The 26,815-nt window shown below is 31.7% G+C and overlaps 1 protein-coding gene and 2 non-coding genes across 3 annotated transcripts; all 3 read right to left on the bottom strand.

Annotated features, from left to right (window-relative positions):
* Positions 1-367: 367 nt before the first annotated feature.
* Positions 368-14,773, bottom strand: LOC125067095. The gene is made up of 5 exons (XM_047675474.1): positions 14,758-14,773; positions 2,088-2,307; positions 1,421-1,551; positions 808-960; positions 368-519 (listed from the first exon to the last, which is right to left on the bottom strand). The coding sequence occupies exons 1-5, from the start codon at positions 14,771-14,773 to the stop codon at positions 368-370; spliced, it is 672 nt and encodes a 223-aa protein (XP_047531430.1).
* Positions 14,774-21,763: 6,990 nt separating this feature from the next.
* Trnal-uaa lies at positions 21,764-21,847 on the bottom strand. The gene has a single exon. It is a non-coding gene; the product is annotated as a tRNA-Leu (tRNA).
* A 2,495-nt stretch (positions 21,848-24,342) lies between these two features.
* Positions 24,343-24,426, bottom strand: Trnal-uaa. Its single transcript has one exon. It is a non-coding gene; the product is annotated as a tRNA-Leu (tRNA).
* Positions 24,427-26,815: the final 2,389 nt, after the last annotated feature.

The following is a 26,815-nucleotide window of genomic DNA, read 5'->3' as shown; positions in this document are numbered from 1 at the left end:
AATTACGTAAAGAAACGTTGTAATGGCTTGAATGATGTAGTCCTGGTTTGTCACTAGGAAAGCGAGGGTTTTTTATATTATACTGAACTGTGATGTTTGTATTTATCTTAGTAAATATAAACAAATAAGACGACCAATAAATAAACGATAAAAATGTAATTTAAATGAGCTGATGAATTTGTAAATGAAAATGTAGTACCTACGTAATCATAGTATAGGTACTACTATACTTAAAATGACTCTAGTATTTTCTGATTTAAGTACGGTGATTAAAACGAGATTAAACTTATGTAATAAAATTCGCTACATATTTTATTTGTAAGAGATTTATTGTTCTTTTATTTTAAATATTTATAAAGTATGTTCTTCAAAGAATTTCGAGCTTGTCTGTCGGCATAGTCAGCAACCATTTCTTTATAATATCGCAGTAAGCAGTAACAATTGCTTCAATGATGGGGTTGCCCATTTCCTCTATGATTTCCCTCCAGCTTTCATTTAAAACATCATTAATCGGCTTAGCTGCAACCAAAATTATAAAATAATGATAACATTTCTGTTTTAAATAATGAAATATGGTTGGAATCAACGTAAATATTAACAATTATTTTCTAATGCAACATTTTGAATACGTGTATAGTTGTTATAATCAATTCGGTATTAGATATGCTTACTAAGAACGCATGTAACTAATTTGTGATAAGCATTTTTTTTAATGTTGGTACTATATTTAATAGAGTTAATAAAAAGTATATTAAATTTTATGTTTTGCACATTTTTTATATATTTCATAATTAATGCAGTGCTTACCCTTTGACTCATCACCTCCGAATAGATTATCAAATTTTATGTGTACTTTTTCAACCAAATCATAAGTGTATTTGAAACCAGTGACTTTCCAGTAATTTTTTCCGTTTTTTTCGATTACCTTATATTTCGCGTCGATATTTACCACTATATTGTCTGTGAACATAAAATAAAATCATCAATAATCTTTAAAATGGTTACATAATGCGGAAGAATGATCCTTTGGTCACGGTACTTGGTGGTAGGGCTTTGTGCAAGCCCGTCTGGGTAGGTACCACCCACACAAATATTCTACCGCCAAGCAGCAGTACTCAGTATTGTTGTGTTCCGGTTTGAAGGGTGAGTGAGCCAGTCAGGCACAAAGGACATAACATCTTCGTTCCCAAGGTTGGTGGCGCATTGGTGATGTAAGGAATGGTTAATATTTCTTACAGCGCCATTGTCTATGGGCGGTGGTGACCACTTATCATCAGGTCGCCCATTTGCTCGTCCGCCTACCGATATCATAAAAAAAAAAAACGTCGAAGTTTTCAACAAGTCGATTTTTTTTACACGGTAACTCAGATATCGATCTCAGAGTGATGACTGGCCATAATGATATACAAATTATACATACTGGTTTTTAATTCGTAGTCTCCGTTGCCTACTGTTTCAAAGAAGAGAATCTTTCCTAGCAAATCATATTTGCCAGTTATATGGAGAGGGACGCCTAAGGTCAATTTCACTGTTTGTTTTTCTACGTCACGCCTGAAAGAAATAAAAGGATATGTTATTAATTATTAATCCTACATTGTAATTGTCACACTAACATTATAGTAACGAAAACAATTGTATTGCAAATAACAAGATTATATTAAGGTAGTACTTCGTATTACACACTTGGTGGTATCGCTTTGTGCAAGTCCGTCTGGGTAGATACTGCCCACTCATCAAATATTCTACCACTAAACAACAGTGGTCAGTATAGTCGTGTTTCGGTTTGAAGAGTGAGTGAGCCAGTGTATCTACAGGCACAAGGGACATAACATCTTAGTTCCTAAGTTTGGTGGCGCATTGGCGATGTAAGGAATGGTTAATATTTCTTACAGGGCCATTGTCTATGGGTGGTGATGACTACTTACCATCACGTGGCCTATAAACTCGTCCGCGAACGTAAGCATTAAAAAAATTTAACTATTTCAGTCTTCATTTGTTTTATAAAACAAATGAAGACTGAAATACGATAAACATTCTCTGAAAAGTGAGAAGTAGGGTTGTAATTAATAAAAATATTGTATACTCACTCCAAATACATGATTTTTGTCTTGCTCGCACCACGAATAACATTATCTCTTAGTTCTATGCTAAGACTCGGTTGTTTCGATTTTATCTCAGGGACGAAGAGTGGGTCGGTACTTGGAATTCCTAATTCTTCGTTTCCGAGTGTGAAGTGAGGTATAGTTTCTTGTGCGCTTGATTTAAGGCAAGCCTTATCATCCGCTTTGCATGGTTTAACAACGAACACTATAACAGATTATTATTTTTTAATTTATTTTAGACGGCCAACCTTTCCATTAGATGGTTAGGTTAGGTAGTCAACATCTCTTATATACATTGACATAGCAAGAAATATTAAATATCAGCAGTTACGGGCCTATTCTCAAAGTTAATCCATTTTAATCTATTGATGTTTGCGGAAGAAAAATAACTGCTTAATCGGTGTTATCTACATATTAGGCCTGGACAACTCAACATAACGATTGTTGCTTTATTTTGCATAAATGGCTAAAATGTATGAGAAGTACTTATATATTGTACACAAACGTAATGTGATGTTGAATTATTAGCATTAGCATTGTTTTTTAGCATTAGCAGCCTGTAAATTTTCCCACTGCTGGGCTAAAGACCTCCTCTACCTTTGAGGAGAAGGTTTGGAGCATATTCCACCACGCTGCTCCAATGCGGGTTGGCGGAATACACATGTGGCAGAATTTCGTTGAAATTAGACACATGCAGGTTTCCTCACGATGTTTTCCTTCACCGCCGAGCACGAGATGAGTTATAAACACAAATTAAGCACATGAAAATTCAGTGGTGCCTGCCTGGGTTTGAACCCGAAATCATCGGTTAAGATGCACGCGTTCTAACCACTGGGCCATTTCGGTGATGTTGAATACAGTTGTGCAATTGACTCATTGAATTGAATAGAACAAAGTACGATTTCGCTTGTTGACAACTGTTGAACGGATTTTGTCTTGCCTAACGAGTTATATAGACTAAGATGTTTAATGTATACATTATATACAGATTGCATATATTAAAGTCAGTTAACATAAAAAATAATACGACTACTAAAATAATCGTACAGTATTTTTTTTAATTATAATATAATTAAATATTGTGAACAAAGTACTCTACTTTAAAAGTTGATATTTTTTCCTTATTATTAAAATGGTTATAACTCAAATACTATGATAACGTTATCGATAAAGCCCTTTGCGGAATCATTTGTCTAAATTCGACTTATCAGCAAATTCCAAACTAGAATCTATTTGTAATATCAGCTATCTGAATGATGTATTTTAATCTTCGGCTGGTAGTGAAACTTCGAAAGTAAAATAATTCGTTTCGCTATAATGAGGCCAGTCGAAGATCAATTCGTTCTGTAATTGTTTAAGTATGTTTCATATGTAATTATTAGGTAGAATTTAACAACGCACTAAAATATACCATTGTTTCAATAAACGACACCATCAAACTCAAGCTCAAACTCAAATTCCTTTATTCAATATAGAAGCATTACACTTACTTGTTGATAGTCAAATTAAACACTACCAACGGTTCGGAAAAGTAAATACCCTGACTTGAGAAGAACCCGTGAAAGAAACTCAGCTGGTCTTTTTTTTTGTCAATCTAATTAAATACATATACTGAATATGTAGCAAATAAAATATCAAGCAAAACCAATTACGTATCACACGAGCCGAACAAAACTATTAAGTAAGGTGACCAATACATATAAACCCATGCATATATTATTTCACTTACTACAATGAAATCAATTTTCAATTTATTAGAATTAAAATTAAAAAACCATCATCTACCTGAATGAAAAATTCAGAATAAAAATTTATGAAAGGAAAACAAAAAAAAAAAAACAAATATCTAGAATCGGTTTTGTTTAATACTTAAATTGACCGTAAGACTTCGGATCTGAGGATTCATTTGCCAAATCTGTTGGTGAGGCTTAGGTCTTGGAGTATAACGAATGTACATGTGTGTTAATGCGATATCATTATATCGTTATGTATAGATTATTATAGATGAACAATATTTTTTGTAAAGATTTTTAGACTTACTAATCTTATTAGTAGTCTAATATATAATATACGACCATGCTAATACAATGAACTAAAAATATTGTCTTAATATATTTATTAGATTAAAATGTTTTATGGAAATCCAATATTATTAAAATTTAAATATTATTAATATATGTACGTCTTGAATCGTATGACAATAAAAATCACACCCCATATTACATTTAAGTAACTAACAATGAATAATTTATTTGAATATTTTTAAATAATAGTAAAATGTGTTTATAACAACAAATTGTTACCTGCGTTAGCGTTTGTATCGATAATCAAAGAGCCTAAGAAACAGGCTAATAAACACAACCACTTGAACATTTTTAATGAATTCAAAAATAAATTCGTGAGTATTATTTAAAGGTTATTTAAATACTGATGTCGATGCCTTCGATTCGTTTTTATATATAAGTACTGATGTTGAATAATTTTGTTTTTAAAACGAGATTGATAATCTTGTCTGTTATATGTACTAGGTACGTTCGGGTCAAATTATACTAATTTTAAGATGTATTTATTGGATGTAGATGTATTATTGGATTAAGATATTATTTTTTATACTGATATTGTTACTAATTAAGTAAGACCGTCTGGTAGTCAACTACTCTTGACATATTCAACCGCCATAAAAGCAATACTTAGTATTGTCGTGTACCATTTTAAAGGGTGAATGACCCAGTGTGACATTCACCCTTTGAAATGGTACATGGCGACTATGGGCATAAAACGTAATAAAATTCCGGAGGTTAGTGGCGAATTGCCAATACGGGGGTGAGTAATAATTCTTATACTGCCACTGTCTAGCGGCAGTGGTGAATACTTTCCATTAGGTATCACTTGACTACCTATTTTAAATAAAAAAGTATATACTTATGATGTCGTAAATCTTTATGTCGACGATTAAAGGTTCCCAAAGATGTCATATAAAGTTGTACAAAAACCCCATTAATAACGCTTGTCCACATTTAAAACAGCGATCTTTTGTTAAAATCCTCATGCCCTACCCACTTGGCCCTATGAACTCTATTTCATAAATTATTATTGGTAAAACATACAAAAAGCTTTTTATACCATTTTTTTTTAAATAAAGTTGGTTATTCATTCAAATATATTTTTTTATTATGACATTTAATACCTCTTTCGACTGTGAATCGAATGATGATCTTATTTTGAATATGTTACATATCTAGGTTTCATAAAATTACAAAAATATTAAAAAATATATAAAGCGAATATATAGACATCTTTATTAAAACCAAGTTGGCCAGTGGTTAGAATATTGATTATTATTTTATTTTTTTATTTAATATACAACATCCACGGGCTCACAGTTGCCCGTGCCTTTTTTTACATTTTATTTTTATAAATTGTGGTGTTATTTTTTTTATATATTTTTGTTATATATTTTTTACTAAACATCAGCAGATCTTCGCTATATATATATAAAAATACTGTATATAGTAATTTATATATATATATATAAATTACTATATACAGTATTTTTATATATATTGATTATTATTAACCGATGAATGCGGGTTCAAAGCTAGGTAGAACCAGTAAAGTTTTATTCCGTGCTTGGCGGTGAAAGTATTAATTGCGGGGAAAATTGAATGTGTCGGATAAAAACCTGTCACAGGTATATTCAATTATATTATCCTATGGTACGTAATGTACTCAGCGTTTACATTGACTCCACAACGCGTAAAGAGTTTCGGAGATATAACATCTCCTCGTTTCACCCCTCTGTTCATTTAGATCGCTTTCGTTTTACAGTCCTGGATTTAGAATTTCTCGTAATTCACAAAGACCATACACAGATGTTCATTATACTCTTCGGTCTTATGCACAGTCTGCCGAATAGTGTGGATGTGGTCTAGGGTGATGCAGCCTGATCGAAAGCTGGAACTCATCAATTCGTCTGGCAGACTGATAATCTCAAGCTTAGAGATGTCCGTAGGGTATTTTTCAAGTGGACCAATGACATGAAGAAGATGGTAGAACTCTGCTGGATGGTGGAGGCGAAAAACCGGAAGCTTTGGCTTATTTGGGAGAGGGCTATTGTCAGTAGTGTATTGCGTTTAGCTAATAATGACCCTTAAACATCTAGTTCAGATACCTATTATAAAACGACAAATAAAGTGCTACTTCGGTTTGGTCTGAACGCAATAAAATCCAAAAACTACCGTTCTCACTAACGGGCAGATTATTCATGAAGAAAGTTTATTTATATAATTTATTAAGTATTTTGCGTAAATTGACTGAAATATGACAATGATTGTTGAAGATATTGAAAAAATGATGCCAACACAGCTAGCGGGCGCCGTGTGAAATGTTAAATATATTACTGAATAAACGTTCTATGTTTACCAGTTTTTTACCCGCAAAGACAGCGAAGGCGAAGGCCAGTACGAAGCCACGAAGGCTAGCCAGTAAAGCATAAAAAAATTGCTTTAATTATGCTGATTGTGGTCGGAAATATAGATAAGATTCATCTTAAAATAACTTTTTTGTATTTAATTAATGTTTTAAAAAACTTGTTTTCTAATGTTTGTGTGTTTATGTAATATAACGAAAAAAACATACTGACTGGAATGGAATATTTTGATATTTACAGTATACATATATATTAAATCTACCGTAGCTCATTAATCTAAATATTTTTACATATTTAATGTTTTCTATTTATATTTTACAAGTCACAGATAACTTAGCATAAAAGGTATGCTTATCCCTTGAATTATTATGAAAGATTTCACACCCGAATAGGAAAGAACAATAACTCAGACACATAATAATTTACAGGTCGACACGTACAATCTGAACCTGTATTGCACTCTAAGATTGTTAAAATATATAATAAAAAAAACAGTACGAACTATTTGGTATATGAGAAGGCACATTTCATAAACTTAAATATATATATATATAGTGTAAACTCTATATACCGGCACTCAAGGGACTGTGTGTATTTCCACGTTACAGAGTAGTATTGTTTATTTGTCGTTAAATGGAGAGAAGAATTTTTTTCCATATTGTGGACATGGTAGAGCAACTAAATCCAAAGCCTGCCAATATCACTTATATTCTCTCTCGCCTCCATACAGAATGTATCAGTAAAACTTTCGTTAATACACATTGATTTTCTCTTACTTGCCACGTTTAGAGTTTGAAAGTTTGTGGCAACTAAGAATATGATAACGTATAGATAATCCATGACTCCTTATAATAACAGTCTAGGCGTGCAAGCAAATCCCAAATTAAAGAACGGATTTCTTAGAAAGTTCGATATATGTATAGTAAAGTTTTGTTCGAATACGAATTTCCACCAGCGTCCTTTGTGGACATTTTATTTCAGTTGCTTTGAAATAAGTTCCTAGTTGTTATACATTTTTGGAGGGCTAAGAAAACGGTTATGTTTTTAAAATAATGTACAGTACAAGTTTTAGAACAATTTTTATTTTACGGCATTTTTGTGGAAAAACAATCAAAAAAATATTGACATAATGTCGTTTTTCCTCTCGCATTTTTAAATTTGGATAAATAATTATTGTTTTAATATTGACAAGTGACCAATGTTTATTTGTTTTTATAAATCAGAAGAAAAAAATAGAATTTAAATTGACTTTTTTTGAAAAAATCTAAAAAAACGTAGCAAACCGAAAAATGATTCACTTTCGCATTATATATGTGGGGGTTAAAATTATCGCGAATAGTCACGCCTATCACCTCCTAATACGTCGAATTACCAATAACCCTCTATATGATGCATGAACTCTAAACACGGCGCAGTTTTTACTAATTTTGGCAACTAAAAAAGAAATGCTTTATAGGGTTTGTGGTTAAATTGAGTGACGTTACATGGAGCTTACACTGTACATATATCATGACATAGTATAAAACAAAGTCACTTACCGCTTTTTGTCTGCCCCTGTCTATGCTTAGATCTTTAAAATAACGCAATTTTGATGCGGTTTTTGTAACAGATAGAATGATTCAAGAGGAAGGTTTATATGTATAATACATGTATAGTGTAGTAGAGAAACAGTGATAATTGTGGAGGTTTTTAAAGTGATGTCGTAAATAAACACACTTTTTGCGCTTACAGTGCAAACGCTGGCTGAACTCTACGAGAAAGATAAAAAATAATGTAGTACAATATTGTACACCTTAAAAAACTCTACAACAACGTCTGCGATGGTATGTGTCTATCTCTTAGGGATAACCTACAGTAACCATTTTGTATCCTTTAATTTTTACGAGGAATAATGGCTTATTTTCGTCATTAATCCTTATCCCATTAAGTAACAATTAGTTCTTAAATAAAGTTCTTAAATACATTGTGCGTTTAATATCGATCAATATGGCCCTTTATATCATGTAATTTAAATTAATATTTTCGAAGATATTACAGATATAAAACGTAGGAACATAGCGGTTTGTATTGTCTAATGACTGGAAAACTGTGGACGTTGTATATAAAGACATACTTATTTCGATTCAGCATTGCACCCATGCGAAGCAGGGGCGGTTCGCTAGAACAGATATGATATAAAATGATAGATAGAAAATAAATAACCAAATGAAATAAAAATACAATTAACATATTATTAATATTGATATTTTAAATTTTGATTTTTATTTAAATACTCAAAGTAATAAAACATTCCTTTGTTAATATCATAAAAAGAAGTTCATCCGAAATAACATTCGTAATCGATCACTTAAATCCGAAATAAAAAAATATATTATATATTAGTTTTTTATGTTTATACATAAAGGACATTTTTATTAATTGACCAATTAAGTGATTTGATATTTATGTATATTTATTCTTAAATAAATAAATTTAAAACACTCGTTAGTGAATGTTAATAATTTTATAATAGATTCAATCGAACCTAAATAAATAATTGGATTATGAATATTATTGGTCGTAAATAAAGATAAAAATTACAGAAACCTTCTTTGAAAATAATGAAGGATTTAAATTTTAATTGAATGTTTAAACTTGTGATGGAGATTTTAAATATAAGATAGTATTAAAATGTTTTTTTTTTCAAAAAGATCCTCTAAAATTAAACAACAAGAATCTTACCGAACATTACTGTTAATTAAGATTTTAGCGTCAAAAATCTTAACTAATATAGTTAAATGACGTGTTCTTTTTAATCTTCCTAGTTCAGGTAGGTACGGATGACTTTAAGGTTTTATTTTATAAATGATGGGGTGTATAGAAAATATAACAACGCAATCAGGGCAGAATTAGCTAATCTTACCAAATGATTATGGAAAGCCTCACGTCTATTTACACATGCTTTATTTAAATTTCCGTGGAAATGGTATATACCACCGAAAAACACTGCTTTTTTTTATTTGTCATTTATGAATTTCCAAAAACGTTGAAATGACTTTTTTTGTCATCAGCGGAACCCTAAATATAGAATTCCGTATTTCGAACCATACAAACTTTCATCCCCATTTTTACACATTAGAAATGATGATTATCTGTACAAACCCTCTATTTAATCTTATCCATAAGGATTTTTTGCATAAAATTTCATCCTATAGAGACTTAAAAGTTTACTAAGTGGATTAGGCCCACCGGCTTAGGCTGAACGTTTGTCAGTCAGTAAGTATAAAAAGGTGTTTGAAACATATGTATTTAAAAAAAAAAGTTATAAATTGTAAAGTATATAGCCTACTCCAATCGCAGGAGGAGCGAACTTAACATCTTTGACATTGAATTGACACGGTTTCGGTCAATATCTTGAATAATTATAATTATTAGTCATGGATTCGTAAAAACTGGCGGTTTGATTTTTATTTTGTTTATCTTCCTCGGTTGGAATGGGTGTAATTATTAGCAGGAAATCCTTGAATAAAATTTATTTTAATTATGATTGATAATACGTGGCAAATAATTGGAATTACATGTATACTATAAAAATACATCGATATCTAACTCGCAGTGTAGAAAAGGTGAAAGAACCAAAAAAAAAATCACGGATATGTTATAAATAATTTGCCAATTTTTAATACTATATCTAAACCCGACTTTACCGTTTAAGAACTGATTTTAATTCATAGTTCAGATAAATAAAATAGGAATTTAGATCAATGTTAAAATATATATTCAATGCTGATTGAAACATGTAATAAATGCACCACGGCTATTTAAACTAGTATAAAAGTGTATTAGCATAATTAATATACTATGTAGTTCGAATTTATGCGTTAATTTTCTTTTGTATTAATATAGCTATAGAAGAAACAAAAAAAAAGTCAAGCAAGTCCTTTAGATTTCTCATTGCTGGTTCAAGGCCTGCTATGTTTTGAGGAGAACATTGGAACAGCGTAGCGGAAAATACTTCGAACCTAAATATACACAATCATACATGAAGTTAATAATAATATATGCATTGAGAAAGTTGCCCTTCGAAATTCGAAATAAATAAAAAAATACTTTTTGTATGATATAAAGTAGACATCATCATATAACTATCAGTTTTTTTAATTAACGCATTTGATTAAGTTAGATTTATCTGGTATGTAGAAAAAAAACAATCGGTCGGACAAATAGAAACCACCGCCTGAACTGATCCACCGCCCATAGATCTAAAAGTCAAAAGTCAAAGTCAAAAATCTTTATTTAATATAGAAGTGTTACACTTTAATAGATAATGAAAAATTTACCACCGGTTTGGAAATAAACACCTCGGACCTGAGAAGTCAAAGTCAAAGTCAAAGTCAAAAATCTTTATTCGATATAGAAGTGTTTGCACTTGCTTATTGATTGTCAAAAATCTACCACCGGTTCGGAATTTAGCACCTCGGACCTGAGAAGAACCGGCGAAAGAAACTCAGCGGGATATATTTTTTTTCATTCATTTCAGGCCTGAACTGTTGCGTTTTACACAATTCAAGGTCACAGACTCGATTATTTTGCATTCATAAATAATTTGAGAAACTCATAATAAGTTTATTTGGTCCGGTGGGTGCAGTAGTAGACTGCTGCATTTGTAGAAAATCTACAAATGCAGCGTGTGATACAATTCTCTAAACTTAGATTTTAAGATGAATAAAGGCTCTACTGTACCCAGTAGTTGTTATAACATTTTCTAGAATATTACGATCAAGACAAGTTACTATTGCAGCTTTTCGTTTAAAAATGCACACATTGGATTGTGTCTGGAACATAGATAGTGCTTTCCCAATAATCGAATCTGAGTTACATCCCTAGTATTTGTAATTAAATTGACTGATTTACCTATCGAACCAGATTACAGCGATTCAATGTTAGGCAGTACTATAATTGGCAGATGATAGGCGGACTTAGAGAAGACAAATATATAATGGTTATATCTGCCGAATGCCTTCTTGGTCTCATGGCTAGATATAAGGCTGCAGATAACGAGGTCCTGCGTTCAAACCCCAGGTCGGACCGATACAAAGTTAGTAGGTTTTATTATCGAAAAAATCTTTAAAAAAGTCTAAATCTATATATTTTACGATACATGTATTCCGAAAGAGGTGCTTCGTATAATTATGATAGAACTTGATAAGTTCGTTAATTACATATTGTAAAAAATCCTTTAATCAGGTTTGAACGGGATTAAATCAAAAAATACCAAACGGTAGCTATTCAGTAACAAGGAACTCGAATCAAACCGCAGAACTATAGTGTGAAATATCAGAATATGATATTTCACCTTTACTATATAAAAAATGGCGGATCATTGTAAGTCAGGTGTCAACATTTCACGAGTGAGATACGAAGTGATTTCTTACAGAATCGCACTGCTGATTTGAATACGTTTTTCACTAATGGACGGAGTGATTCACGAGCAAGGTTTAAATGTATAATTCATTAAAATTTTCTGTAAATTTGTGGGAATGTGATAATGATTTCGTAAATAAGTATTCCGACCAATAGTGTTGTATGTTATGATAAAAAATTTATTCAGGCCCTTATTCTATCTGTGCGAAACTGGGTCTGTTAGCTAGTCAATAATTAATGATTACACGAACTTACATCCATGTGAAGTTCTATCATAATTATACGAAGGATTCGTCCGAAGAAATATCTTTAAGCTTATAAGCTTGGAATACATGTAGTATTGCGTAGTCATACGCCAGTCTCGCACTTTTGTTGAGACAATAATTTTTAATAAACTTACTCAGCGTACCTTCATTTAATTTAGGTCAATCGGAATAAGGTAAATGAGAGGGAGGAATGTTAATATATGCGGACGAAGCTTTCGTAAAATTATGGAACTTCCCATACAGGTAAGTATAAGTCAACAACATAATACAATAAAAGATTGATTGACGAAATGAATCAGATTAGTTTTCTATTAAAAGTCGATGCGTGTTATAGACAGCCCTTAGATTGTGGCTAAAAAATCCTTTGATATAGTGACAGCTTGCCAGTAAGTAAGCATAAACTGTATAGTGGCATCACGGCACGTTCTGCATACACCGAACTATGGGATTCGATTAGTTTGATTTACATGCAGGTACGATGCTGATTGGACGGAACTTTGTAATGGATCATTGTATACAATTCTGTTAACTGTTATTCATTTTAAAATGAAATATATCTTGTATATGTACATAAAAGTATATGAACAAACTGTTCTATGTTTTTTGCGGAGGCTTATTCCACTTCTTGTGGTGTAAATTATAAGCATTCAATTAGAGAAGGCTTTAGCCCAATGGTGGATTTGTGATTTTAACTTTGAATTTTGTTTATTTATCAGTTATATATATATATATAAAAATATATGTTTGTTTGTAACTTTAAGTCTGTTAAAACAACTATTAAGTAATATTTAATATCTACATACTTAATAAGTTTTTATTTTGAGTTAATTTCTTACAGCGCTCAGCCTAAACCAGTGGATTCCTTATGCAAAACAGGTGGAAAGAATTTTTCAAAATTAAAAAACAGGGATAAAAGTTCGCTTTTTTTGCGTGTCAGTTGAAAACCTGCCATGTGTATTCAATAACTTGTACAGGTTGTTAATTAACTTTTGACTTATGAGTAAAGGACACAAATGAGAGACAGTATGAAATTTTCCAAAACGACGAAAATTTGTATAAAAGTTTGCCATTTTTGATTTAAGAATGAATTAATTAATTTTGATGGAAAGGGTCGATAACCCTTTACAAAATTAGGTGGGATTTCGAATTCCGGTGAGATATCCCACACGGGTAGTTAATAATAAATATTTTTTGTTACAGAATAATATAATACAATTATGAATAGCCATATTATATAAACAAATGTTTCGAAAATAACCGCGAAATACTAAATGCGACTGAGCAAAGGGACCATTATATAAAGGGTATATTTTGTTATTAATTTAATAAAGTCTACTAAAAAATTAAAAGCTACTAGTATTATATAATATAGATATAGGCAGTGTTACGGAATATACTCGACGGTAGGTTTCCGCTTTCTGAGCATATATTTCTTACTAATGTAGTAAAATTGGTTACGAGTTGATTGATCGGTAGTTGTAGACTAGATGGATGGGGAGAAGACGAGAATATAGTAAAAAATAATCCTCTTTGATATTCTATAAATATTTTCTGAGCAGCTTAACATTATTTAGTTGCGTACACATAAATCCTTTTTTATAGCGAAGGTTTTTAACTGGTTACTGCACTGACAATGAAATATTTCAACATTTACATTGCCTCGCCAATCCTGGGATTTAAGATGTGATGTCACTTTGCTTTCAATAATGCTAATTATTAGTGTTTGGTGGTAGTATGTATAATGAATGGTACACAGACGGGCTCGCACAAAGCTCCCATTCTAATCTCTTACATTGATGAGATACAAACAATTGTATTGCTTCTTTAGTAGTCAGTTTACTATTCAACAGTCATCTCTTCGTCTTCATCATCTTAGTCATCTCTTCAAATGCATCTAAAAGTCAAAAGTCAAAGTCAATAATCTTTATTTAATATAGAAGTGTTACACTTGCTTACCGGTTCGGAAATAAACACCTCGGACCTGAGAAGAACATCTCATTTCAATCTGCGACTTAGATATCTCTAAGAGGCCTGAACTGTTGCGTTTTTTACAATTCAAGGTCACAAATACGATTATTTTGCACTCATAATTAATATGAAATTAGCACGTTCCGAAAATTATTAAGCTTATTTATAAAAAATTGAAGATTGATAAAACTATCAAAATAAAAAAAAATATTTGACTGAGAATAAAAAAGCACTAACTAGTTTTGTATAAATATTTAGATATAGTTTAAATAGATAAGCCTACTTATACAGAACTGTTGATTGTATTGAATATACATACAATATGTACACATTGTTACCGCTTCTTGTTGTAATGTCGTGCCATTGTATTGATTTCATTTTACAAAGATAGTGCGTGGTTAATTAGTGGAAGTAGTCATATGTATAAATATGTATATAAAAGCTTGGTGTAGAAATAATGCACTGAGTTTTTATGTAATTAATTTGTATTCCTAATTCATCTCGTATATTACAGGATGTAATTTTATCACAATCTTTTATTTATATAACATGTTTTTTTTTAATTGCGAATATTCTGGGAAAATTTTACCTCCAGTTTTTGCCATGTTCACGCCAATGATGAGATGAATAAAATTTTTCTGTTTTTTTTTTTTAACTTATCTTCTTAAATAAAACATCGGTGTGCCTATTTCCATTAACATCGCTTCTAAGAGCGATCTAAATATAAAATATAAAAATCACACCAAATATCTCAAGTACTAAACGAGGATAAATTCTATGTGAAAATACCTTTACATATTTTATGAGACGGAGACTTAAGAGTACAGCCGGAAATATTATATATCTTCCAGTACCGACTGCATCTGCTATTTCATACAAAATTCAACGTGTTCCATCTTAGCATCGATTCCTAGGCGAAGTTTGTTCCGAATAGACGTTGGATCTTTAAAGTTGGATCTTTCTCTAAGTACATTTAAAGTAAAATTATCTGAGACTTACCTCTGAATTTCTATTCAAAGTTGACATTTAAGCCAACTACATTACGATTCTTCAGTTGGCTTTAATTTGTTAGAAATTTGGTAGGTCGTTAACGACAGTGGGTTCAAAGTTACATTTACGCGTATTAAAATAAATCGTACAGAAATTAAAATATTGTACCTGTATTATGTTAGTAGTATATACACATAACATTTGGTTACAAATAAAATAATACTCTTTTATGCTTCGAAAAATAAAAGTATCATCGAATGTTTTGAACAAAATATGTTTGTCATAAAAAACATTGTTGTTTTCATCACGGTTTTTGAAGCAATCGGAGAAAAAAATGTACACGACATTACTTTTTTTTTTATTTCGAGAGATTGAATACAACCTGTATTATATAAAAACTGTCATATAAAGCCGTTTATTTCGTTCAATAATATGTTTAAAAACTCTGTTTCCGAATCATTTATTCGTTTTATTTTGTGAGTAGAGTTATATTTATTATTCCGGAAAATAGACATCAAAAATTGAATTTTCTGGAACTGTAAATAAAACTGTTTATTTTTTATTCTTTTTATTAAGGAAATATACATTAATATTTGAGAAACTATGAATAAACTGTTATAAGAAGGCTCCTTATATTTACTGTGAAGAGAATTTATCGATGTTTGTTGAACAAAGAACAAATTGTAATCTAAATAAATAATAGGAAATTATCCTGAAAAATATCCAATGCATAGTTCGATCTCGCATTTGTACAAGATCCACTATAAACAAGCACGAAGCACGCGCGCCCCTTTTAATACATTTTTGTTAGGATTTCTACTATAAGAACATTTTTCATTTTGTCTATTTCATAAACGTTAGTCATCATGTTTATTTTATAAAAAGTATTGTTAATTTAGTGGCTAGGCTTCAAACATTGAGGTCCTCTGTTCAAACCTTAGACCAGAATAAGGTTTTATTTGTGTGAAATTTGGTATTGGTTGGTCTAGTGTCTAGAGACTTCTCTGGGGTGAAAGTCGCAGGTCCTGTGGATTGTAATGATACTTATAGTGATTTTCGTTTCGTTTTTTTTCGATTGTCGTTTTTATATCTGCAAATTTGATGGTCATCTTTTACATTAAATAAACGTTTAACTGCTGGGAAAATTCTAAAACTTTTTCTATGGACTTTAAGATTGGAATCTATTCAACAACGCTTTTCCAACGGAGGTTGGATAAACATATGTCAGAATTCCATTCCAGACATGCAGATATCACACTATTTTTTCCTTAACCATCGACTACGAGAATAACTAATCACAAGTACCAGAACCTGGTATAAGATATACATAGATTTGGGATATTGCCAATTACTGGTAGTCTATATCAAACTAATTTAAGTTGCTAAAATTTGCAACTTTAACCTAATATTATGAAGTATTGAGCATCGATATAATTACGACATAAAGTATTATCGTTGTATATAATGTTTATAAATCTTCTGTGTATATTTAGACGCTTAACTTCTTCTAAATACCTGGAACAATTTTGTTGATTTTTTTGTATACGTTTGAGTGGATATCAAGATGGCTATATTGACCAAGTGTGTGACTTTTTGTAATATTAAAATAAAATTTTAATTGAATTGAAAATTGAATTATTTCATTTTTAATTTTCTTGAACATGATGAAGTTGGGACAGGCAGCCTGCCCATAAAAAATATATATTAAAAACCTAAATTGAAGGGATTGTAAGGCCCATTGAAGAGTTTAACCATCTACTTGCTCTATCATCAGATATGTTCGGTGATGATGCACAGTTTAAAATCTATAACAATTTAAGTAGGTAACTTCTGGTTGTAAATATGGACAAAGGTGGCGTACTATCAGTGCTATCAATTTAGACGTCAGGATAATTAATATAAATAAAAAAAATACGAATGGACGGAGTTCGAAGTATTTATTGATTTGATCGATTTAAAGATTTGTGGTATCAATGAATATTTTGGTAAAAAACCTAGTTACACATTTGTGTGTAGTCGAAAAAGGTATTAAGTGTGATTTTTACAATTGTATAAGGAATTAAAATGAAATGAATTTCCTTCCTTTCATTTGAATTCCTTGCGTGGAATGTAATTCATAACGTTCCATTATTGTCGAAGTTGATACGTAAACGTATACCGTTCTATTGAAATTAGTGAAATTTAAATACTTAAGAATTATATGAAACATTGAGGCATTTAAAACAAAAGAATTATTGGCTGGACGCGTTATATATTTTTAAAATATGGCCAATTGCATTTTTATTTTATATTATTTTTGATTTTTAAATAATACACATAATGACCTAATTGACCGAAGTTGGATCGTACGTTCACCGTGTACCTTATCTCGATGGGAAACCAGTTACAACGACTTTGATTTCAAAAAACTATTTGTTTACAACCTCTTTCCTTCTTTTTTATTTATTCTTGATTACGTTTTTCTTTTTTTAATTGCCGATCGACAAGTTATAACAAGTGGACATTCAGCTTAAGGATGATTTCGATTCGAGGTCGGGTTTGAATGCTAGGTCGGAAAAATAAAAGTTTTTGTAATTTTCGTTAGGGAATTGGTATTGTTACTCTACGCTAGCACGTTAAGCCGTTGATCTTGGGTCTTATATGTCTGATTATGTCAGATTGCTGTCTCATCGGATTATAAGACTTACGGAACTTGTGCATTGTACTCGGCTGGTGACTAAGTGCGCTTTGCCCCACATCATTAACAATAACTTACATTAATAGCCTCAAAATTTCCCACTGCTGGGCTGAGGCCTCCTCTCGCTTTGAGGAGAAGGTTAGGAGCATATTTCACCATGCTGCTCCAATGCGGGTTTGTGGATATACATATGACAGAATTTCGTTGAAATTAGACACATGCAGGTTTCCTCACGATGTTTTCCTTCACCGTCGAGCATGAGATGAATCATAAACACAAATTAAGCACATGAAAATTTAGTGGTGCTTGCCTGGGTTTAAACGCGCAATCATCGGTTAAGATGCACGCGTTCTAACCACTGGGCCATCTCGGCTCTTAACAATACTTGTGCTACGGTAATTGTTTTGCAATATATGAAAAGATCTCGAAGTTATATAGAACTATAGAAACGGTTTCTTTCATTGTCAGTCAGTAGTTATTGAGGTTTTTCATTGGCGATCCAATGTCATGACTATTCATAAATTACTAATGATGAAAAATAATTAATCTTATTTTTTCTCATTGCCTAATGAATAATTAATTTAAACTTCGGAAAATAAATTAAGCTTTGTATTGTATAAATTATGTAGAGGTCAATTAAGGTCACATTGAAGATAAATATTATTATCATATATTATACTATATTATTATGACACAGCCGAGATGGCCCAGTGGTTACAAAACGAGCATCTTAATCGGTGATTGCGGGTTCAAGCCCCGGCAGCATTTAAACTTATTTAATTTATGTTTATAAATCATGTCGTGCTCAGCGGTGTAGGAAAACATCGCGAGGAAAGCTGCATGACTATAATTTCAGAGAAATTATGCCACATGTGTATCGACCAATCCGCTTTACCACAACGTGCTGAAATGGGCTCCAATTCTGCTCGTCAAAGGAGCGGAGGCCTTAACCCAGCAGTAGGAAATATACAGGCTTTTACTTTCTACAGAAACAGTTTTGAAGATCAGAGTCGTAATTGATGTGTTCCGGTTTGATGAGTCAGCCGGTGTAACTGTACAAAAGGACATATCAACCTCCCAAGGTCGAAGGCGCATTAACGATATAAAAAATTGGTAAAATTTCTTTCAATGTCGATGGTTTGTGGTGCCCACATACCATCACGTGGCAAAATTGCCAAACTGCCTACCAAATATATAGGTATATGTATATATACACACACAGATTATATAATACGCGATTAAGAACTAGCATAAGCGTGGGGAGAAGTATTCCATAACTCGTTATCTGCAACGACGTGAGAACTGTATACATTTACGGTTTTTACTCGGTCCCTAATTGTCTCCGACCGGTATTTGATATCAGCGTTGCAGTGAGAAGATTATGGTAAGTATTTGTATAATGATATGAAACTCGCGTTATTTTAAATATTCAGTTAACGATGGTAAGGTTTTTTATTTATTTGAACACGCTCGTCCTCCTTTTTCAAATTCTTTTAATTTTTGTACATATTTATTATTAACTTGTTGTCGCCTGCAATTTCGTTTTGCGTTTCGTTGCGTTTTGGTGGTCAGGCGTTAGTCTTTTCTTGGGATTCAATCTTGCTTTATACCAAATTTCATAAAATTCGTACCAATTCAAATTGTATACACTCAGTGAAATATATACGTTTGAAGGGATTTGAACCGGTGACTGTTAATACCCATGCTTTATGCATTCAAACTTTCCTAATCTATACTTAAATTTTAAAATCGAAAGCAATTCTGTCTGTCTGTTTGTCTGGCGATCTGTTTCTCTTTCACGGCTAAATAACTAAATTCGGTCTGAAGCTAGAACACCAAGGAAGGACATAGCTACACCGGACACCCGACGACCGACCGCTTAAACGCAAGCAAAGCCGCGGGCGACAACCATTACTTATATAAGACAACAGTTGATAAAAAATATAGTGTAGTCCAATTTATTTATTGTAGATTTTTAACAATCAATATATTAGATGACTTCGACTTGAACATTTGTATATGTAGACTTATTTCTTCATGAATTAAAAAATATATGTTAGCTGTTCTAAGACCGGTCTTCATTATAACGCATATAATTACAATTTTTATAAAAAATAGTGTAATATTTAAATTACTGTATTAGAATAAAGTCGACGTCTATTCGTCGAGATAACTTTTAATTTTTTTTAAGCTGTATTATAGTTAATCTAAGTATTTATCACTTAATACATTACAAATAAATCGTATATAAACGTCATAAAAATGTGGATATGAAATCTCTAAATTTTCACATAAATTAAAAACCTAGATCGATCGTTCTTGTTAGTTAGAAGCCGATTTTACAATCTCCTCATCATCATTTCCTCTTAACTACGAATGAGGGCTTTTGTTTCTAGAGCACTATCGATTTCCAGCCGTGTCTAACGGTAGGGTTGCTATACACAATGTCCCTATCTCTCTAATTCTCGTCTATGATTGTCGTCATATGACGTGGTGAATATTATCAAGGGTACCTATACGATAATAAAATCACTTCTAGATGTGGTATTTTATTATATTTATTTAAAGTAATTCAATTTATTTACTTCTCATATCCACATACAGATTAGATGTAAATTTAATAAATTCTTTTTTTTTTATTAATTAATTTTTACTCCATTTTTATTTAATTTTTGAATGTCTTAAATATATTTGGTGTTTTGAAGTTTTATATGTTTTCAGACAAAGATATTTTCGATCAGGAGAGCAATCGTCAACAAATAGACTACTATGGAATTCAAAGGGCGTATTACGGTACCTACATTCTAATATCAGCGTCCCTCACGTCATTATTCTGAAGTGCACTCCGATCCCTCGCTGCAACACGTTATAATTATTTGGAAAGTTTTCTCTATTAATGCTCGAGAGGGTAGCTATCAAAGTCTTTTGTGCGAAGCTTACAACTAAGCGTCTTGAATACGCGCGATGTTTAATAATAGAACGCGTATGTTCTAATGAGTTTCCAACAAGATAGTGTTATAATATATTATATTGTACGTGAATATTAATAAATGAAAAATTGCACTGATTCTAACCTTTGGGCAACGAAGTACATACATACATAATTGTATTTAAGTGACATGACTTTGTATTTTTAAATGTTGAAAAAAAGTAACTGCTGAGTTTCTTGCCGGTTCTTCTCGGTAGAATCTGCATTCCGAACCGGTGGTAGCCTCACGTAATATAGTTTGTTAAATGACGATTCAAAAGTGCTTTTAAAAGCCTACCTGAATAAAGTATACTTTGATTTTGACTAGAAAAGATTTCGTAACAAGCCAGAGTTTCTAAGAGCTATGGAGTTGTATTAAACATATACGAGCGTCGTTGCTCTAAAAATAAATAGGCCAAAATTATCCGCCCTAGTTTCGCAAACTTTATCTAAAGCCAGCTTAAAGCCAGCCACAACTTAGCTAAATGCACAGAACACATAATAACCGTATATTAGGGTTTCAGCATACGAATTCACGATATCGTGTTTAGGTAGCTAGATGCAAAGTTTCTCATTGCATAGAATATTCATGTCCTAGCATCCGACTTTGCAAAGTTCCAACATCGTTTTAATTACGCGCAGGCTGCAATAGACACCTCAAAGTTACACCTGATCTATTAAAGTTTAATTGTGCTTGTAGTGTCGCAAATTATGCGGCAACGCTTTACTTCGTATCTGAAGTCAATTAGTTAGTTGCGGTGTTAACTAGATTGTTTAATAAATTAATAGCTGGTGTTAAAATAAACGCGTGTAATTTAATCGCTTCTATATTATATATGTAAAGTTTTCCTTCATTCCAAATAACATCAAAAATTCGCCGTGTGTCTTATTTTTAATGTTTTTATTTTTAAGGACTGATTTATAAAGACTGTGCATTGATTTTTAGTTACAAAATGAATATGTCAGGTGTGGGGTTCGAACCCACGCTCCCTCTCGGGAACCAGAGCTTAAATCTGGCGCCTTAGACCACTCGGCCAACCTGACTTGTCTAGGATGTCTAAAATATTTTAACCCTAAAGCAGAATCCATAGTGTTACGCAGAGTTTTGGGAATGTAAATACAATAATTCATATAGTTCCACAAAACATACGAAATTTCTACATTTTAACTGAAGTTTACTTGCACTTTAGAAAAGATTTTTTATTATTCATATTATTACTTTACTTTTCTGTCCGTAGAAATTTTAAGAAATGATCTGTGTGTGGGTGTGGGCGCTCGTATACAGCAATAAGTAACATGTGATGTGGTGTGTGCATTTTCTATTGTAAATAAGCAATAGACAAAAGCAAGACTGGTCAAAAATTAAAATACATTTCTTATTATTTCAATAGTAAATAGAACGAAGTATAAAACGCGCTACGTACACATGGGAGTAGAGAACGGAAAGGGGGCAAGAGAGTATAATTCTGACGACTCAATCTTACCCCCAAAGCGCGCCAATAGACATATTATATTAAAAATTGAAAATTGTTATGACGGTTGAAATTTTTAATATTTGTACAAAAAGTCACCATAATATGTTCCAAAACATCCATTAAATACATAAATCAGTTTTATGCACACCTTTAGTGACCCTTTTATGTGACTCGCTGACAATACTACACTGTACGTAGCTCCACACCGTCCGTGACATCATCAAGTATTAATTACGAAAAACATTAATTAAATTAAAACATCGCTGAGAGAATACGAGTTTTACTGAAATAAGAGACGGCGATCAGTTTAGATCATTTAAAAAAAAGTACTTCATTATTCTTTATTTGAAAAAAAAGAACTTAATTCTTCTTCATTTAAAAAAAAATAACTTAATTCTCTCTTTTCAAATGATTTAAACTAGGTATAGAAGACACGTATGTAATGAGAACATGTGAAATATTTAGATTTTTTACATTTTTCTGAATATTTATTTGGAATTAATCTTTAAGATCGACGTAAGCTATGTATTAGGAACCAATATTGCGTTGAATTCGATAAAAAACCAGACGAACAAATACATTTGACATACTAACGAACGCTGCCTTTTTTTAGATAAAAATATCTAAATAAGTACTTTTTATCGAAAAACCCGTGATGTGATCTATGTCTATTTTATCATCCTAACCGAAATATATAATTATAATATTATTCTTTTTCGGCTTTTTGAGGCGCAACACAATATTAAGATAAAATGATATTATGCGACTCTGACTCCTAAACTAGATTCGACTGTAGTTTGGGAATCACCCTACCAGCACACAGAAAACTAAAAGCACGTATCAAACATAATTTATTATGCTATGAGGCCATATGAAATAAATGTTGAGATTTCTTGTTGAGTCTTGGACTTTTGTCCGATTATTAGAAAATTGGTGCATATAAGTTTTTTTTATAAAGTAGGTTTTCGATATATCCATATTTTTGATAGCGTGGCAGTACATCAACTTCTATAGCGTTCGATCGATCGCGAAGACAATTTATATTACAGACAAGAGTGGCAGGACGTCAGTCGGGTTTAATTCTTGATTTAAATTTTAATATATTGTATTTTTTTAATGATGAACTTCTGCTATCTTGTTACTGGATTTTTTTATGAAAATCACTTAACTTTTTAAAAGCAACATTATTATTTTTTGATATTAGATATTTTAGATTTTCTTGGTGGTAGGGCTTTGTGCAAGCCCGTCTGGGTAGGTACCACCCACTCATCAGATATTCTACCGCCAAATAACAGTAAACTGTATTGTTGTGTTCCGGTTAGAAGGGTGAGTGAGCCAGTGTAATCACAGGCACAAGGGACATAACATCTTAGTTCCCAAGGTTGGTGGCGCATAGGTGATGTAAGGAATGGTTAATATTTCTTACAGGGCCTTTGTCTATGGGCGGTGGTGACCACTTACCATCAGGTGGCCAATATGCTCGTCCGCCAACCAATGCCATAAAAAAAAATTATAGTATTATCATTTAATTATTCTCAAACGTTTTTAATTTATTTTAATGTGTATGTTATTTATGTTTAATACATAATATATAGAGTAAGCTTTGTTTCCCACGAAAACTCTCGTTTTTTTTTTATCTCAAATTATCTGAAATTGATTCATTAGTGTATATTTGCCTATCCGGAACATATAACAAATGTAAGTTAACATATTATCAGCCTAGTGTATGTATAGTGTATTTAATTGTTTTATTTTAAAAATATAACTGAAGGTATGTATTTTTATTAAATATTTTTTTCTAATATAGTAATGAATTAATATAACAATTTTATTAGAAAAGAGTATATAACATTTGTCTAAATTTATCAGAAAGACATTATGTAAGTAGTATTTTTATGTATTTATGTAATTTGTATAAATTCAAGGACCAATTGTTCTTTTTGAATTGAGGCACTGTTATTGATGATAATATTTGATTTTGGATATATTTATTTAATAAATAAAATCATACACTGTATTAATATTTACATTAAAAAGTCAAAACGAAATGTATGACTATCCAAATGTCAGGTGTGGGGTTCGAACCCACGCTCCCTCTCGGGAACCAGAGCTTAAATCTGGCGCCTTAGACCACTCGGCCAACCTGACTTGCTCGTAGACGGTAAAATATCGCATATGTACATTGAAACAAATAATATAAATATGAAATACCTTATTTTTTTTACAAATTAGCAAATTCTATTAAATAATAAGTAAACATATAATATAATATGTTCATAAATTCGAGTTTCCACAAGCACTCAAATATTACAACATAACGTTATTATGACGTAATTTGATAAGATAATTAGGCATATGTTTTTTTATTGGCGGGTAAATGATTGTCAGTGATTACCATCAACTATAGATATTGGTGCAGTAAGAAATATTAATTAATTTATTTACCAACCACGGGAACTTTGTACCAGTAGTTACACTGACTTAATCACCCTTTAAACCCAAACATAACATTTTTTTTACATTAGCAGCCTGTAAATTTCCCACTGCTGGGCTAAGGCCTCCTCTGCCTTGAGGAGAAGGTTTGGAGCATATTCCACCACGGGGAATGCGGGTTGGTGGAATACACGTGTGGCAGAATTTCGTTGAAATTAGACACATGCAGGTATCCTCACGACGTTTTCCTTCACCGCCGAACGCGAGAAACACAAATTAAGCACATGAAATTTCCGTCAGCGGAAAAATATATGATGAGTGGGTTATACCTAATCAGACGGGCTTGCCGAGCAAACAAGGAATAAAAAAAATGTTTCCAAAGGCAAGGAAATCGGAGATAATTGGTTAACAATTACCTGTTTAACATTCACCAACTGAGACTAATTATTCTAATACTAAGATCTATTATTGTTTTACTGGATATTAGAATTATTATCATTCTACTCTCAGCAAATTGTTTGTTATATGTGAATAGATAGTATGAGTATATCTACTCCTTTTTTTCATTGGAACAAGCTATAGGAAAATGAATACGTACTCAATGAGGATATTTTAATAGAGCTTGTTTGTTGTAAAAATGTAAGTTACAGTCTCATAACGTCCCACTCCCGGGGAAACGCCCCCTCTGCCCTTAGAAGAGAAGAAGCAACATAATGAAGCTCACTTCATTATGTTGCTCCAAAGCGAGTACTCATTGTAAATTCTTATTCACTGCGTGCAGGTTTCCTCACGATGTTTCCTTCATCACCGAGCACGAGGTGAATTATAAGTACAAATTACGAGTAAGCACATGAATTTAGTGGTGCTTGCTTCGGGTTTGGACTCAGAATCAGTAAAATATCATTTCATATTACACATGCAAATAATTATATAGTAAGTGTATGACTTCCGGGTCGGTTCTAGTTGGTAAAATTGAAGAGTCTTAACTTTTTTCTGAACAAGGATAATTGTTCAGAAAAAAAAAACTTTTTTCATCAATATAGATAGCAGTGATGGTTTTATGGCTTTGTGCCCATAATTATGCTCTTGTTTGACGATGAAGGGAAATATCGCGAAAAATATTTCAGAACTTCCTTCATATTACAAAGAAGGTTGCTTATGTAAATTAAAATATTTCTAAAATATAGATAAAACAAATAGAAGATCGCACAGTGGATATAAGAGGCGGTAGATCCTAGGAAAAAGTACAGAGCAATACAGAGCAAACACCACAATAAGATCGTTTGTCTAATTCTTGTTTAAACATTACCTTATAATTATAACAGTGGAGGACAACATTCGGATGAAAACGATATAATTACTTATGTCGGACGAAGTTTTGCGGTGAGTTTATTTACCGACTTACATTGAATCAGCACAGTGGAATAAACTTCAAACTTTTTTCGTGTCATGAGAACTTTGAACAGCCGTGGAATTAATGGTTTTAAACTAATGCAAGCAAGCAAAATGAAATATACATAAGATCATGGGTTTTTCTTCTTTAAAGCATAACACAATGTGATTCATCTAAAAACAGAGTTTTATTTGTTAAAAACAAATGAGTTTTACATTATCAATATTAACCGATGACTAATACTAACCTGAAAACAGAAAATCGACAATTAAATGATCATGCTTATCATTTCTTTTTTTTTTTTAAAAACCTTCATCCTTACTTTTAAATTAAATTAATTAATTAAAAATTCACGTGTACAACTAAGTTTTAACGAAATGATTAAACTACAATTGAAATCAACTAAAGCTTATTCAGTCATTCGGATAGTACGATACGTTTTGACGTTTACCTCACTGGGGCTCCCTCTCTGCGAACACTCGAATGTCAATGTCAACACTAAGCTTACATAATATATGTAGGTATACAGCTGCCAGACAATCATGTGATATAGTACATACATATACACTTGTTATATAAAAATAACAATATATATTTTAAGACAACATTGCAACTAGTATTTAGTACATGTAGTTTATTAAAATACAATTTGAACCCTTGTTTATTTTTTAACAAATAATATACATATGTCGGCGGAATATCACGTATTTA

The sequence above is a fragment of the Vanessa atalanta genome, chromosome 10 (assembly GCF_905147765.1).
Source record: "Vanessa atalanta chromosome 10, ilVanAtal1.2, whole genome shotgun sequence".
Lineage (NCBI taxonomy): Eukaryota > Metazoa > Arthropoda > Insecta > Lepidoptera > Nymphalidae > Vanessa > Vanessa atalanta.
Note: the sequence above shows the minus strand (reverse complement) of the source record. Positions and strands in the feature narration are given on the sequence as shown.

Bases quoted from the DNA above. Each gene is read 5' to 3' on its own strand.
- LOC125067095 (XM_047675474.1), bottom strand. The intron at 961-1,420 runs GTATGTATAATT...TTATGTTCACAG, and splicing joins AGACTACGAATTAAAAACCA to ACAATATAGTGGTAAATATC. The intron at 520-807 runs GTAAGCACTGCA...TTTTGGTTGCAG, and splicing joins CGGAGGTGATGAGTCAAAGG to CTAAGCCGATTAATGATGTT.